General features: G+C 42.5%; 1 protein-coding gene and 2 gene segments (V, D, J or C); 2 read left to right on the plus strand and 1 right to left on the minus strand.

Moving 5' to 3' along the window:
• Nucleotides 1-900: 900 nt before the first annotated feature.
• On the minus strand, nt 901-5,064 carry LOC139296524 (armadillo repeat-containing protein 1-like). The gene is made up of 7 exons (XM_070918940.1): nt 5,045-5,064; nt 3,590-3,783; nt 3,296-3,387; nt 2,661-2,850; nt 1,937-2,053; nt 1,458-1,532; nt 901-1,161 (listed from the first exon to the last, which is right to left on the minus strand). The coding sequence occupies exons 2-7, from the start codon at nt 3,749-3,751 to the stop codon at nt 970-972; spliced, it is 828 nt and encodes a 275-aa protein (XP_070775041.1). The 5' UTR covers nt 3,752-3,783; nt 5,045-5,064; the 3' UTR covers nt 901-969.
• A 2,259-nt stretch (nt 5,065-7,323) lies between these two features.
• Nucleotides 7,324-7,843, plus strand: LOC139296298 (T cell receptor alpha variable 14/delta variable 4-like). The segment is given in 2 exon segments: nt 7,324-7,369; nt 7,458-7,843. Coding segments are annotated over 2 exon segments (432 nt in total).
• Nucleotides 7,844-10,698: 2,855 nt separating this feature from the next.
• Nucleotides 10,699-11,218, plus strand: LOC139296301 (T cell receptor alpha variable 14/delta variable 4-like). The segment is given in 2 exon segments: nt 10,699-10,744; nt 10,833-11,218. Coding segments are annotated over 2 exon segments (432 nt in total).
• The last annotated feature ends 5,865 nt before the right edge of the window (nt 11,219-17,083 follow it).

Below are 17,083 nucleotides of genomic sequence, written 5' to 3' on the forward strand. Positions count from 1 at the left end.
GTGGGGACACGTGGACAGGTGGGGACATGTGTGGACAGGTGGGGACATGTGTGGACAGGTGGGGACACGTGGACAGGTGGGGACACGTGGACAGGTGAACGTGTGGACAGGTGGGGACACGTGGACAGGTGGGGACACGTGGACAGGTGAACGTGTGGACAGGTGGGGACATGTGTGGACAGGTGGGGACATGTGTGGACAGGTGGGGACACGTGGACAGGTGGGGACACGTGGACAGGTGAACGTGTGGACAGGTGGGGACACGTGGACAGGTAGGGACACGTGGACTATATTAAGGCAGCCTTGAAAAATCTGAACCTGAGGCAACTGTGTCCACAGGAAGTTGTTTCTTTTTTGACGCCTTTAACATCGTTAACCAGGACGCGTGAAACAGATTTGAAGTGCTCGTCAACAGCGTGATGAAGCGACACACAGTGTTGGGCATTTGTCATTACTTTGATATGTTTGTATGAAATAACATCAATGATAGAAACAGCAGTTAGTTGCAGCCTCCGTTGAAAGTGAAGACGTTTGAGGATCAGAGGAACTGAAGGCACAGCTGACTGGACTCTGTTGGTCAAATCAATAATAAAAAGGTAAGAGGAAGACGTCCTGTTCAGTCCTCTTTATTCTAAGTCGTTCGTGTTTGCACAAGCCGCTGCAAGACACTTCCTGTCCGTTAAGACAATTTGGTTTGGAACAGAAGGACCCGTTCACAGAGACTTCAAACTAAAACCACAACCCTGTCTGTTTTTTGGAGGGCTCGGCTCCTCTCGCCTGTAGCAGCGGCGTGTTTTCATCGTAGCCTGAAAGTGACGGATGCTACACTGTTTTACACTCACTGTTGGAGGTTCGTCTCAGCTTCTGTCTCTCCGGCTGAGACAGACAGCGGTGGCGTTTGGCAGCCGGTAAATTTTGGTTCTGAGAGGAGACGGCAGATTTAACGGAGGGGGTGGCAGCCCCGCAGGGTCACCAGTAGAAGGAGCGGGACAGGAAGTTGGTGGCAGCACCCAGCCAGCTGGTCCCATCCTGGCCGGATCCCACCCGGCTCACCGCCTTGTCGGGCTCCTGAGACGGACTCTCGTCCTCTGGCAGGTAGTCTGGCAGGTCCACGTTCTGCTCCACCTCCACCGAGCCGTCCTCCGCCAACGGGATCAAAACCTGGAGACAACAACTGTTGTTGGACTTGCAGGAAGTGTGTGATACTGTGACTATGGAGTCCCACAGAGTCGTGGTTTGGGTCCTCTTTAGTTTTCATTGTATAATAATGATTTGAAGACATGCAGATCATTGAACAGTTGTCAAACCGAACGTCTGATAACAGCCCCCCCCCCCCCCCCCCAAGTGTTTTCATTTTAGTGAAGCAGCTAGATTTAACGTTAGATCATCAAACCCCACTGACCCGTAAACATGTACAAGTGATCTCAGCACAGAGCTGTAAAAGGCCTGAAACTGACCTCATCCCCGTTCTCTCCTTTCACCACCTGCTGAGCCTTCATCACCTGAGTGGACGCGATCGCAGACGCCAGAGCCTGAAACAGAAAGACACAGCATCAACTCATTTATTCAAAACGAGAACTTGGTCTGTAAAGGTCCAGAAATAAAGACATGCAGCTTTAAGTTACCAGGATCAGAATTAGTTTTTTCAGGATATTTTGGTCTGTTTTGTCTTGAAGTGTTAAAGAATTCCAGGATTTCTGGGCACTCTGAGCTTTACTGCAGCACTGCTTTAGTTTGTGGACATGGTTTCTACTTTATTACATTCAGTCGGAGGGAAACTCTCCACTGCTTCTATCTGACATCATTAAAAAAGAAGAATAACAACAGTGCATGAAGCTGAAATTATTATTTAATTAGCTGATTCATCACAAAGTGGCTTGAAAATACTCAAATGATCTTCGGGGTTTATGAAGTCAACAGTTTTACTTAGTTTCACCTCGGCCTTCAGGTCTGATCGGATTCGGACGATGCATCTCTTCACGGTCATCTGGAAGGTGAAGCTGATCACTCCTCTGATCTTCAGCAGAGCCTCCTCACACAGACTCCTCCGACTCTGACCGGGAGGAGGAAGAAGAAGCAGGTCACAGGTTTCATATCTGGATCACACGTTTAAAATTTAGGGTTTAAAATTATTCTTTATAATGCAGATCAGTTTCCTCTGAAATATTTCTCTTTCAACTTGTCGCCCTCAGCTCTGGTAAACTGGAGTGACTACAGCAGGAGGAAGCCTTCACTAAGCTCGTCTGTGATTTAATTAATTTAACATTTTGACCCTGCTGAAACGACAGGATGTGGTCTGTAACAGACACGGAGACATTCAGCAGGACAAAGGCCCTGTTCAGACCTGGTATCAACATCCGTCCAGGGTGATCCGATCACAAGTGGACAGCTCACCCAAGACACACAGAGATCTGATCGCTCAGACCACATTCGGAGGTGGTCTGGGCATATGGCAACATTCTTTTAGCAGTGACCAAGATTAAAGTCTCATCAGGGGGGCGCCAGAGAGCTGCAGAACGGCCCCCAGAAACACTGTGGTGGCATATATTGTTTTTCCAACCTAATTCTTGTCTCATTTGTGGTCGGTCGGACTGACGGACCGACACCTGGCAATGCACTCAAAACCTGAATGATGTCCTCATTCAGGGCTTCCAGCTCACCGAGTCGTCCAGTCCGTCAATGTGGAGGATGACAGTCTTGGCTCTCTTGTTGCTGGAGCCCAGGAAGAACTGGGCTTTACGGCGGCTGCTGAGGGCCTCCTCAGCCGGCTCAGACTCGGCGCTGCTGGACGCCTGCAGCAGCTCGTAGATCTCAGAGGCCAGCAGCTTCGTCTCTCCAGGAGTGGTCGATCTGGACGACAGAGCAAGATGAAACTCAGAGTTAACCCACTGTGTGAAGCAGCTGCCCTCCACAAAAGATCAGTGAACTAAACGTGTTGTGTTTGATGTCCTGCAGAGTTTGAAGCCACGGAGACTGAACGTCCTGTGGCAACAAAACAACCTTTAGCTGAAAGTGATGATGAAAGCCTGTTAGTGTTGAAACGTCGCCTGTTTCAGTTCAATAACTGTGGGAACTATAATCCAGTGTAAAGACTCTCTACATGTGCACACAACTGCTCTCCTGTTAAGGTCAGACACGGTCACTGCAGATGTCGCATGGTTCAGTCTTTTTGGCACTTTTATACTTTTCTATCGTCCATGTGTGCACTGATTCATCTCCGGCTGCACAAACACAAAGAGTCGACTCTCCTCCTGGTTCTGTTAAAACAGATGATAAGAGAAAATCAGAGACTCACTTCTGCACAACGTTCTGGAGGCTCAGCATCATCCCCAGCTCCCCCTTCAGCTTCTCCCGGTTGGCTCGGCATTCTGCCAGGTAACGGATCGCCTGGGAACAATGACCAATCACAGTTGACTGACGACAGCAGGATGAAACTGAGACCCGAGGTGATGGTCCCAAAACCTGGAATACTTTCCTGAAATATAACTGACACTTTCCAGACCACGCGAGCCCAACTGCTCCGTGTAAACTAACACATTTATGTTCAAGTGTGACAAACATCTGCTGATCTGTCAGTGAAGCAGCTCACCAGGAGGGCGGAGTAGACGACCTGAGGGTTGGGGTGATCGAGGAACAGGATGAGTCCCGGCACGCAGCCCTGGTCCTGGACGAAGGCCCTGCGGTTCATGGGGTCGGCGGCCAGGTCCCTCAGCTGGTTGACCACGACCAGGGCGTCCGGCTCCGCACTCATGGCTGACGTTCACTCACCCATACAAGAACCAACTGAGGGCGGCAGCAACAAACATTCACTGAAACATAAAAACAACTCTGAGGTTCCGACACGTTCAGGGTCTCTCCTCTTCGTTTGGACCCCATGGTTTAGAGGTCTGAATCCTCTGGGACCTTCGTTGCATCTCTCTCTTGTTTCCTGTCTTCTCTCCATCCTCACGGGCTAATTAAGGCATAAAATCTCATGAAAATGGTTTCAAACAACCTTCACTCAGCGAGACGTTTGTTTTTATGGTTCAAGAGGCATTTAAGACCTCTGGCCATTCAGTAAAATCGACTGTTAGGAAGACATCCCTCCACAGCCAGTATGGACAGCAGGACCACCAACAACTCTTTACATGTTCATGTGAACGTGTGAATATTGAATGAAGACAGACATGAGATACATGGACCTGTTGTTTAAAGATCCTCAGGCTTATGAAGCTCTTAATGGCCTAAATCAGCAGACCTCTCAGGTCACTAGACACCAACTTCTTCTGGTCCTAAGAGTTTATATTACATTCAGTATCTCTGCATAGAACGGCTTATTTGTTGATTTGAGACTTGAACCCACACTGGGTTCATTAAATGCAACCAAGACTTATTTATTAACAAACGAATTAATGAGCATCTTATCGTCTCTGTTGTTTGTCGTGGTTCTGCTTTACTTCCTGTATTCCCTGTAAAGCACTCTGAACAACATCTGCAAATAAATAATGTCTTCCTCTGCAGGTTAAAATGTGTATTTTGACAGTGTTGTCGTTCCTCCTCTGGCTCACAGACAGCTGAACCCAGGATCCAGCTGACTGCAGTGGTCTTCTCAGTCCAGATTGATCACATGACATCCTGCCACGGCTGACTGAGGAGGTCTTTAACGCTCATAATAATTCTGCATACATCCCTTTTAAATAATTGACTAACTTGAGCCTCATATGGACCAACCCGTGAGAACATATTAGTATTATAGAAAGTTGGATGAAACACGTGCCGAACTTACAAAAACACTATTACATTTTAAGGTGTGTAGTCATGTCTCTAGGGCGTGTGCACATGTTCTGCTACACACGGACGCATTAAATCGTCTGATTTTTGCATTGTTTTCGGTGCGTCTTCATACAGTCAACAGACACGGTGGTGTGCTAACGGAAGCAGGTGTTGTCACCCAGCCAGCCCGGTCCTCAGACGGTGTATTTCGGATCAAAACAGCTGTGTGAGCCGCCAGCTCAGCGGGCTCTCTGAGCTAAATAATGCTAATGCTAATGCTAGCGGCGCTTACCTCTGACGGTTACCGGCACCGAGCTAACGTTAGCGGCTAGCTGTCCGGTTAGCTTCTCCTCCGTTAGTCTCACGCCGCACCCGGAGCAGACATGAACCACCGGTGACACGTAACGTCTTTAACCCAGCAGCTGAAGGCGGGGCACGGCTACACACAGACTACTTTTCGCTAAAAATGTAATTTAAAAATACGTTTATTATTCTGTTCACAATGACAGTAAATACACTGGGGCGATTCTTCCTGCTGAAAAGCAACTAGGGCGGACACTTATCAACATTACGGCCTGTGATTGGATGATTAGCGGCCGCCCGATTCTGTCGACCAATGGGAAGCATTGCTCTACGAGTTAAAGGTCCCACGCCCTGCAGGTGCTAGCAAACTGATGTAGGATCAGTTTTAGTGGTTTATATTTCTGTATGAAAGTTGTACTGTGATGACCTCAAGTCGAGAGATAAAAATACTACAATCAGTCACAATATTTTGCTGAGGAACTTACTACTTCATTCATTTCCCTCCAAAAACACAAACACAGAAGAAGAGAAGTCGACTAGGTGTCTTTATTAGACAGAGATGACGAGAAAGTTCTGACTGATTGGATCAATATGGAAGACTTGAAAATAAAAACAAATCAAACAAAGACAAAAGGTGAAATACAAAACACATTGTCAGGTGTTTATGGATACATTTACTGTCATAATAATCATATATATATATATATATATATATATATATATATATATACATATATACACACACACAGTACCAGTCAAAAGTTTGGACACACCTTCTCATTCAATGGTTTTTCTTTATTTGTATTATTTCCTACATTGTAGATTAATATCAAAGACATCAGAACTATGAAGGAACACATATGGAATTATGTGGTAAACAAAAAAGTGTTAAACAAACCAGAATATGTTTTATATTTTAGGTTCTTCAAAGTAGCCACCTTTTGCTTTGATGACTGAGAATCTAATATATATATACAGTACATATACACACAACTATAATAACTGAATTGTTTTTCATTGTGACATGAGTTTTCCATCCTGCAGGAGAATCCAAAGACAACACAGAAAACAAAGAGTCCAGCAGAGAGCAGCAGAGACATGAACACAAAGCTGTCATGAGAGCTCGTCTTTGTGAAATAGAAACGCACCGTCGATGCGTCGAAAGAAAAGACAATCACAGAAGACGCAGATGTGATGTGTGGATTGTGGAGGTTTGGAGTTTTGACGTAGCTGAGTGGAATAAGTAATGAGTGAGTATCGTAACCCTTAGTTAGGGTAACTGATTGCTGTTTTCAGATGCCTCCAGTCGTCTGCGGCCATGCTGACATCGCTGCTAGTGTGAGCTGTGAAGAAGGAAGAGTCCGCTTACTCTGTCCTCCAAATACTCCATGATTTCTTCTGGTGTCGGCAACATGAAACCAGCAGAACTGCTCATGTTCATCAGTACAAGACCAGCAGAGTCACTGAGATCACTCTTATAAACTGGTGGTGTGGATCTGCAGATCTCCTCTGCTGCAGCGACAGACTCTGTGAGGCCCACAGCAAACCCACAGTCTCTGTAGAAAAAGTGTTTATTGACAATATCCAGGAAATCCACCAGAGTTCCTCCTGTTCATCTCAGGGACTAACTTTTCAAAAAGCAGAATCTCTGAAATCGGACAGAAGGTTCTTTACTGATCTGACTGAAGAAAAGCATCGAGTGGATCTGCAGATCTCCTCTGCTGCAGTGACAGACTCTGCTGTGTACTACTGTGCTGTGAGGCCCACAGTGACAGCAAACCCACAGTCTCTGTACAAAAACCTGACAGCTCCTCACTGAAGATTTACACACTTCAGCTCTTCCTCTTACTGAACAACAGCGCCATCATGTGGACACTGACAACATGATTTACTGAAAGAATGTAACGTTACTTCTTCTTTTTAAATGGATCAATTCAGTTTCATCGACATTAAAAAGATGTAATCCAGTTCCTTGTTTGTGTGATTCTTAACTCTCTTTAGACAGAAGCACTTGACAGGAAGTCCTTTTCCTCCACAGTTTGTGTTCCTATCATTGTTGATAAGATGTGGTGGCAGACCTCATGTTAGATACCTTATATCTCCAACAGAGTCATTCAGACTCATGACAATGATTTCATCACGTTAAATGAGATGTAAATGTTGAGAGTTCCTCCAAAGATGATGAAGAGGAAGGGCCAATGATGTGAAGGCCCAGATCCATCAGAGCATCAATGTTCTTCCTCTCTCTCCTCCCCTCTCACTGCAGACATGAAACACTGGCTGAGAAACATCCTGATTCTGACTCTCTGGCTAGGTAAGTCTTTAAACCTACTGATTGTTCTCCTTTAATCAATCATCGTTGTTGATTCATCCCTTCCTCTACATGTTCTCTTCTTCCCCAGAGTGTAAAGGAGAAGACAGAGTGATGCAGCCAACAGGAGATGTCATTGCTACTGAAGGAGAGACAGTTACACTTGACTGTACATTTGAGACAAGTTACTCAGGTCCAACTTTGTTCTGGTACAAACAGGTTGGAAACAACAGCCCCAAATTCATGCTGAGTCGCTTTAAACTGGATGAAGGGAACACACCAGATGAGTTCAGGGAGAGATTTTCTTCCACACTGGATTCCACCTTAAGATCAGTTCCTCTAAAGATCCAGAAGCTTCAGCTGTCTGACTCTGCTGTGTACTACTGTGCTCTGCAGCCCACAGTGACAGGAAACACCAAAACTGTGTACAAAAACCTTTGGAGCAAAGACAACAGAGTACTCCACAACGTCCACTAGAGGGAGTCACACACTGTTCAACTTCAATGGTTTATGATGCAGTCTAGATTCTTTGAAGTGGTGATAAAACAAAAAAAGAAGAATTTATGATGAAACACAGAATGAGGAAAATAACAATAACTGAATGTAAACTGAATGTAACAGCAAATCCATCTAATAGAGCTGAACTTCAACTCTGTAGGTCAATTATTTTCGTGAGGCACTCTCTCACTTATTAATAATTGCCTTTCAATAACACAAAAATATGGTAATCATATAAAACAGTGTGTCATTATATTTACTGTTGTATTTAAATCCACTCTTGACAAACAACTTTCTCCATGAACTGATTGGCATCACAGACTTCTTTCAGGCGGTGATTTCTTGTGGTGAACCACAGGGTTCAATCCTGGGTCCTCTCATTTTCTATTTACATGTTGCTTGTGAATCTAACCAGTTTTAAACACAATATCAGTGTCCATTGTTTAACTGGCAATATGTGATTATAGATTTCATTAAAATCCAGTAATTATGGCAGCAGGCTTATTTCATGTGAAGTGCTGGTGTTACAGACCTTCCTACAATTAAGTGAGTCTAGAACTGAGATCCTTTTATTTCTTGCTAAAAATTGGTCAACCAAGTAAAATCAAATTTCAGGAAACTGTCTGTTGATGTAAAACTTACCGCTCATGGTCTGGGTATAATATTTGATGCTGAGCTTTTCTTTCATTATATGCTGACTTAAATTGTACTGGGATGTTCCAACCTTGTAAACGTCTAGGGATTAGGGAAGCAACATACAGTCGTGATCGGACTGACACAGCCATTTATTATCAGCGAAGGGACAACGAATAGACACATAGAGCTACAAGCTCTATACTCAACACATTGAACAAAGAAAGAGTCAGAAGATGAGGCGAGGTACAAAAATGTAAGGTTGTTGAGTGGCGCCAAATCATTAAACAAATAAAACAAAACCAAGGTTTCTGACCTCACAACCCCCTACTGACTAACCACAGCTGACAGAAACAAAAAAAAAGCCTAACTGGCTTCGCTAATCTCACCTGTAACAAAAATAAAACACTGGATAGTAACCACCCACAAGAGCTTAAAAGTTCTCCCTGAGCAATCAGGATACTTTCTATGAGTAAGGCAAGAAATAACAACAACATTACACACAAAGTGAACTAATGAGCGATCCTCCCAAATCTACGAAACTAGTGCATCATAAACTAATAAACTAACATCGAGTTATACCCCTAGAAATCCGAGTTAACAGCATCACAAGTTCAACATCACACAAAGGTTGACTGCTCACATTAAATCACAGCCACCACTGGCATGTTCACAATGCTGCTTGCATCAGCGTGAATAGCAAATTGGCAAGACAACTGATTGGCAGCCGGAACTGGTGACGGATCAATGGGGGGGAGCCGCCGAAGAGGGGGAAGAGTCGAAGCGACCATAGGTGGGCGGCCTGGGGGCGTTGACCAGAAGAGGGAAATGCCGAGACAACCCGCCCTGAACAACAGAACCAGATCACAAAGCAGTAACAAACAATCACACATATATGACACAAAGTGAAACCCATGACATGGGATCAAAACAATTTCTTCACTTTATTCCTTTGCTAAACCTGAACAGGTGATCTTTCCTTTAAATCATCTCAGCTACCTTTCTGTAACTCCTTTTATAAAAGAATCACCAAAAAACAGACAAAAACACTTCAACCCACCTTCAGCTGCTACAAAATGCTGAAACCAGTCTGTTAACCAGGAGGAAGTGTAACTGAGAGAACTGAAAGTAAAGATGTAAGAGGAGACGGAGAGATTCAGGGAGGAGCTAAGCTGTTACTGAACTATAGAAGAGAGAGGAACTTCCATATTCAGCAGAGTCCAAGACACAAAACAAACTTTACTTTATTCAACATGATGTCACTGCAGTATTGTGTGTTGTCTCTGGTGTTTCTTTCCACTCTAACAGGTATGTTACAATCTGCATTCATAAATAGATTTCAAAGTGTTATGAATGGGATCCAGTTATTAGGACTTAGAGTTATGTCTTCCTTTAGGTGTCAGCTGTGAAGGACTCACTCCAGTCAAGGATGAAGAGTCCAGTTTAGAAGACAGCACTGTTACTCTGTCCTACAGATACTCCAAAAGTGCTACAGCTGATGATTATTTCTTCTGGTATCGACAATATCCAGGAAAACCGCCAGAGTTCCTCATCTCTCACTTGGGAACAGGAACAATGTTGAATGATCCAAACTCTGGACTGTCTGTTAATGTGAGTGAGGATAAAACCCAAATGCATCTGCAGATCTCCTCTGCTGCAGTGACAGACTCTGCTCTGTACTACTGTGCTGTGAGGCCCACAGTGACAGCAAACCCACAGTCTCTGTACAAAAACCTGACAGCTCCTCACTGAAGATTTACACACTTCAGCTCCTCCTCTTACTGAACAACAGCGCCATCATGTGGACACTGACAACATGATTTACTGAAAGAATGTAATGTTACTTCTTCTTTTTAAATGGATCAATTCAGTTTCATCGACATTTAAAAGATGTAATCCAGTTCCTTGTTTGTTTGATTCTTAACTCTCTTTAGACAGAAGCACTTGACAGGAAGTCCTTTTCCTCCACAGTTTGTGTTCCTATCATTGTTGATAAGATGTGGTGGCAGACCTCATGTTAGATACCTTATATCTCCAACAGAGTCATTGAGACTCATGACAATGATTTCATCACGTTAAATGAGATGTAAATGTTGAGAGTTCCTCCACAGATGATGAAGAGGAAGGGCCAATGATGTGAAGGCCCAGATCCATCAGAGCATCAATGTTCTTCCTCTCTCTCCTCCCCTCTCACTGCAGACATGAAACACTGGCTGAGAAACATCCTGATTCTGACTCTCTGGCTAGGTAAGTCTTTAAACCTACTGATTGTTCTCCTTTAATCAATCATCTTTATTGATTCATCTCTTCCTCTACATGTTCTCTTCTTCCCCAGAGTGTAAAGGAGAAGACAGAGTGATGCAGCCAACAGGAGAAGTCATTGCTACTGAAGGAGAGACAGTTACACTTGACTGTACATTTGAGACAAGTGACCGAAGTCCAACTTTGTTCTGGTACAAACAGGATGGAAACAACAGCCCCAAATTCATGCTGAGTCGTGTTAAACTGGATGAAGGGAACACACCAGATGAGTTCAGGGAGAGATTTTCTTCCACACTGGATTCCACCTTAAGATCAGTTCCTCTGAAGATCCAGAAGCTTCAGCTGTCTGACTCTGCTGTGTACTACTGTGCTCTGCGGCCCACAGTGACAGGAAACACCAAAACTGTGTACAAAAGCCTTTGGAGCAAAGACAACAGAATACTCCACAACGTCCACTAGAGGGAGTCACACACTGTTTAACTTCAATGGTTTTTGATGCGGTCTACAATCTTTGTAATGACGATAAAACAAAAGAAAATGAAGCAGTAAATAAAAAACGAAGAGGGAAAGTGTTGTTTCATCTGACATAAATTCTGGAGATAATGAGGTGCTGTTTGTTATTTATTTGAACAATACCTCATCATAACAGAGTAACAGCAAATCCTCTGACATGTAACAAAACTCAAATTCGGCTTTGAAGGTCAAATATTTTTACAAGGCATTCTAACGATTTTAACAATGCGGACATATATAACATATATGAGTTAACTATTCAATATATAGTAATCATATGTAATGCTGTTATTTTATTTGCTGTTATAATTAACTCCAGTATTGACAAATCACATAGTTTGGAGTATCTCCATAAACTGGTTAGTATCACAGACATCTTATGGTGTACCACAGGGTTCAAACCTGGGTCCTCTCATTTTCTATTTACATGTTGCCATCAAATCATATTATTATTTACATAATTTCCATTATTTTGATTTCAAAATGTGATCACAGATTCCATTCAAATCCAGTCATTATGGCAGCTGGTATATAATCCAGAGTCCAGAACTGAGATCCTTTAATTATCCTTTTTAATTATGGGCCCTATTTTCACGTGTTGGTGTCTAAATGAGAAATAGTTACCAAAGGTTTTGGTCCAGTGAATCGCCTCAACCAGCAGCTGTGAATGGGCTGCAGTGGCTGCAGCGTAATCCTTGTCAGTCTCTGACAACATTATGGAAAGGATCCCTACAAAGAGTGAGATCGTTTTTGTTTAACCAGAAACAGAAGTCTCGCTCAAGGAGAAGGCCCACTGTGAAATCGCGATAAGTGAGTTATTGCGGAACTACCTACTACATACTATCGACAAATGCAGTATGCAGTATGCAGTTCATACATTTCATAGTAGTATGCAGTATGAAACTGTCAAATCGATGCATTTTGCAGTATGCCCGGCCAGGCTTAGACGGTTTCCGGTTTTGGAAAGCAGAAGTAATAATCATGCAGGTATTATGCCCCTGCCTTACGATAGTTGGAACCCACTTTTAAACGAGACCTTGTAGATCTAATATGAGTGAAGATTCAGTAACTGGGTTGTCTGTTTGTTCAGAAACAGATTTTGTTGGACTGGTGAAATAAGTGAAAGTTTACCTAATGTTAATGGCAGCGCTTTGCATTGTGGGAGTGCACAGTATGCGAGATAGACTGGTCCGAAGCACACTGGAGATATTTTTCCGAATCAGTAAAACATCCGGGTGTTTTTAACATGCTACATTTTGGCCAAATCAGTACATACTCCTAGTATAGAAGGCAGCTTCGAAGTCAGCCAGTGTTTCTGGTTAAACAAAAAGGTCTATCTCTGTAGGGATCTTTTCCATAATCTACTGGACCAATTCCAAAACTTTTTGTGACAATTACTCTTTTAGAAACCAGAGTGTGTTGAAATAGGGCCCAGGTTAAAAAATACTGGAATTTCTCTTTAAGCTTACCGCTCATAGTCTGGGTATAATAGTTGACATTGACGTTTTCTTCAACTTGCTTTAGTTTTACAGTTATTTACCACGAAGAAGAAGTAAGAAAACAAAGCACGGCCACGAAGTAGAGGACCCCTCACCCCCCTCAGTCTGTTGAGTTGTTGGGCTGCTCTGCTCAGGACGGCTCTTCACTGCTACTCAGGTTGTTCAGTGTCTCACAGAAAGAGCTTTTTCTGTTGTGAAGGAAAGTAGGTAGGAGGTCGTTTCTTTATGGACAGATGGCTTTACATGTTGCTAAAGTCATCGTTAAGTACTGCTAACTGTAGGTGCCGTTCGCTAGTTCAGAATCAGAATCAGAATCAGAAATACTTTATTGATCCCCGGGGGGAAATTGTACAGTACCGATACTCCCATTCAAGAGTAGAAAGTAGCATAATTTAGAGCTAAAAGTACATACAAAATATAAAAGTAAGAAATGGAAAATAAAAATACACACATTTACAGTACTTAAGTGAAAAATAAAAGTTAAAAAATATATACAATAACAATGTATATGTATGCCACAATAAGATGAAGAAGGACTTATTAGATCTGTGAATCATGCAAAGCTGCTGTAGTGGAGTCCCAGAATACAGATATAGAGCTGGACATGAGCATCATACCTCCTCTTTAAAGAGGAAATGATTAAAACGTCCATTCTGTAAAAAACACCTGATGTCAAGGTTCTGACTCAGCATCTGTGAAATATATAGGACACTGTCTGGAAGTTTTAACTTTTCTAAAACAACTTTTTAAAAGACAAAATAAAATTCATGGATGACCAAGTAATGATCAACTATGAAATTATAGAGACAATTTGACAGATGCAAACAAACTTCCTCTTTGAAGCTAAAAAACACCTTCGAAGGCGATTTATTTTTGTATTCACATGATTGGATAAGGCCTCAAATGTCACAAATGTCATAATGTGAATAATATTGATTGAGTAAAGTATTTAATAAGTAATTCATATGGTTGTCATGTGTAAGTGAATAGTAGTATATCATCTAATTAAAGATTTAACTCCTTCTGTCTTGTTCTGCTTCTTACCTGATGGAAATGATGTAACTTAGTGAATAACACCACCACAGCAGAGATAAACACACTATTTGTCAGAGGTGTGAGAGGAAGGAGGGAGGGATTAAGGGAGGAGCAAAACTGTGACTCAAGTACAGAAAGACAAACCATCACAGTGTTGTTTCATACAAAAAACAGACAGATTCTCTTCATCTTTAAGATGCTGTCAGTGAAATTCAGTCTGTTTGTGACTTTGTTTCTGGTCACAATAAGAGGTACGTGAGAGAATTAACATTAAAAGAGATTCATTGATAAAAACGTTCAGATCGTAAAGTTACAGAGTTATGTCTTCCTTTAGGTGTCAGCTGTGAAGGACTCACTCCAGTCAAGGATGAAGAGTCCAGTTTAGAAGACAGCAGTGTTACTCTGTCCTACAGATACTCTAAAAGTGCTGCAGCTGATGATTATTTCTTCTGGTATCGACAATATCCAGGAAAACCACCAGAGTTCCTCCTGTTCATCTCAGGGACTAACTTTACAAAAACAGCAGAATCTCTGAAATCGGGCAGAAGGTTCTTTACTGATCTGACTGAAGAAAAGCATCGAGTGGATCTGCAGATCTCCTCTACTGCAGTGACAGACTCTGCTCTGTACTACTGTGCTGTGAAGCCCACAGTGACAGCAAACCCACAGTCTCTGTACAAAAACACAAGCTGACACACTGACAAGCTGCTGGAAGCCTTTTCTCCACACTGTTGTACTGAACCTTTTACCTCCACTAGAGGGCGACATTATCAAGTAGGCGGTGCACTACTTCTGCACTGTGTTCAACCATTCTGTCAATAATAACTGCTGCTGTGAAGAGAACAATTCTCAGACTGAATGTTGAACATCAGCTAGTTTCTCCTGTTGATTTAAACCTTGTTGTAGAGATGGAACATTGGCTGTGGATTATTCTGGCTGCTCTGTTCTTTGGTAAGATAGAAAGCTCAACATGTTTTTTTTATTTTCTAAAGATTTATCGAAACTGGAGTTCAGAGCAGAAATCTCTGAACAGTTGAGCTGTTCCTGTCCACAGAGTAACACTGTACAGTTGATATTTTCCACTGTCTTCTCCTCTCAGCCTCATGAACAATGTTAGTCTGATGGCTTCATTTTCTCCACTTTTTCCAGGACTAATAGCTGGAGACAAAATCTCTCCTGTAGGAGATGAAGTCAGTGAAAGAGAAGGAGAATCTGTCACACTCAGATGTGACTATGAGACATCTGACACGTATATTTACCTTTACTGGTACAAACATCATTCTGACCTTCAGGCACCTCAGTTTATACTCCGGAAAGGAGCAAGATCATGGAGTGATCAGGAAAATATTCCTGACAAACGATATGACTCCAAAACATCCAGAACGTCAACTGAACTGACCATAAGAGGCCTAACCCTGGCAGACACAGCTCTCTACTACTGTGCTCTAGAAACACAGTGATACAAAGAGTAGAAGAGGCTGTACAAAAACCTGAACACAGATATCTTACTACTCTTCAAAGAGGAGGGAAGTGGTATTCAAAGCGCAGCTTCATATCAGATGGATTCTGCTAATTCCTGTTTTATCAGAGTCACTATGGTTACAGCTGCTAATGAAACACTGTGGGAGGATTCACATGAGCAGCAAATCCACATCAATGAGAAACCAACTGGATGAAGCTTCAAACACAAGACACCATGACAACAAAAAGCTAATGAAGACATAAATAAGTGCTGATCCAAGAAATAAACTCTGCATTTACTAATAATTTATATTTTCAGCCATTAAAATCTACAGCATACATCCAGTGGTTTCACAGTTCACCGGTTGAAGAGTAAAAGTGACTGATTTAAACCAACAACAGCTTTGAAAGACACTCCAACGTCTTTGCTGTCGACATGAAACTGCTGCTGTAGAAAATTACAGGTTCCAACGTTCACCTTTAAAGAAGAGTCTAATCTGTCATTTTAAATCCAAAAGAAAAAAACAAATATGAAAAGTCTGATTCTGTCTAAATGTTCAGTCCTCTCAGTTCATGTATTATTTGTATAGTGAAAAGAATGAAGCTGCAGTGGCAGTTTCAGAATCATCAGCACCTTTAATACTGTAGGTGAAAGTTCTAGTTGTACAACAGAAGACGTCTCAGCTGAACTGACCAGCGATGACTTCATGCAAGATGAGCTAACACTGTCTAAAGGAAAACACAGGTTAAAGACACGATGTGTAGGCTTTTAAAATCTGCCTCTTTGCTGCCCCCCAGTGGTAGTAAACAACCGGGGGACACAGAAGCAGAAAAACAGGCCTATTATTTCTGTAACGAGGAGCAAACGTAAGTGCAACCTCCTGGAACACCTGAGGTTAAATCTTGACATAGACCTACGCTCTTCTGTCATCAGGGGACGCTTAACTTCGTACATCTTCAACAATGTGCAATATATGACACGTTTCTCTTTCCTAATAATTCAAACAGTGACTAAAACATGTTTTCTTTGTAGCAGTAGAGACCAGAGGCCTAAATGAGGTGATGGAAGGACTTGAACATCAGAGCTTCTGTACTGAGTGATTGATATCAGCTGATTGGTTTAGTTGCTCTCCCTCCTGCCTGTCAGCTGCCTTTTTTCCCTCCTTTGCTCCTCGCTGGACTGTTACAGTGCGTAACCTTCGTCTTCTCTTCCTCTCAGAAGTAGGCTTTATTTAGTTCCCAGCCTTCATTCCCTCACAGACCATGTCAGGTATTCTACTGTGCAGTGCCACTGGGGTTCATATGAGTTTCTACAGTTGAGGCCATATATTTAGATACACCTAAGGTGAAGACATTCAAACACAACCTTTCACAACTCTACACATTTCATGTTACCATACATTTCTTGTGTTAAGTCAATAGGGTATCTGCTTTATTTCCTCAAAAGATCATTTCAAAATAAGAGCCAAGGTAGAAATTTATTTCAGCTTTTATTGACAAGAACAGATTTTCAGTGGGTCAAGAGTTTAAATACACTATGTTGACTGTCTCTTTAAACTGTATGGAAGATTCCAGAAATTGATGCAATTACTTTTGGAAGCTTCTGATAGGCCAGTTGACATAATTAGAAGCAAAATGGGAAAATGTACCTGTGTTTTAATGGGGAGTGCACCTGTATTTAGGGGCCTACCCTTCAAGTCAGTGCGTCTTTGCAGTTGACATCATGGGAAAATCCAAGCAACTTAGCCAAGACCTCAGAATAAGAATTGTGGTCCTCCACAAGTCTGGTTCATCCCTAGGAGCGATTTCCAAGCAA

This window comes from Enoplosus armatus, chromosome 14, assembly GCF_043641665.1.
Source record: "Enoplosus armatus isolate fEnoArm2 chromosome 14, fEnoArm2.hap1, whole genome shotgun sequence".
Lineage (NCBI taxonomy): Eukaryota > Metazoa > Chordata > Actinopteri > Centrarchiformes > Enoplosidae > Enoplosus > Enoplosus armatus.

Excerpts from the sequence above, each read along its gene's own strand:
- LOC139296524 (XM_070918940.1), bottom strand. The coding sequence starts at position 3,751 with ATGAGTGCGGAGCCGGACGCCCTGGTCGTGGTCAACCAGCTGAGGGAC. Across the intron at positions 3,388-3,589 it reads TCGTCTACTCCGCCCTCCTG|GCGATCCGTTACCTGGCAGA; the intron begins GTGAGCTGCTTC and ends CATTGTTCCCAG. Across the intron at positions 2,851-3,295 it reads CTCCAGAACGTTGTGCAGAA|ATCGACCACTCCTGGAGAGA; the intron begins GTGAGTCTCTGA and ends TCTGTCGTCCAG.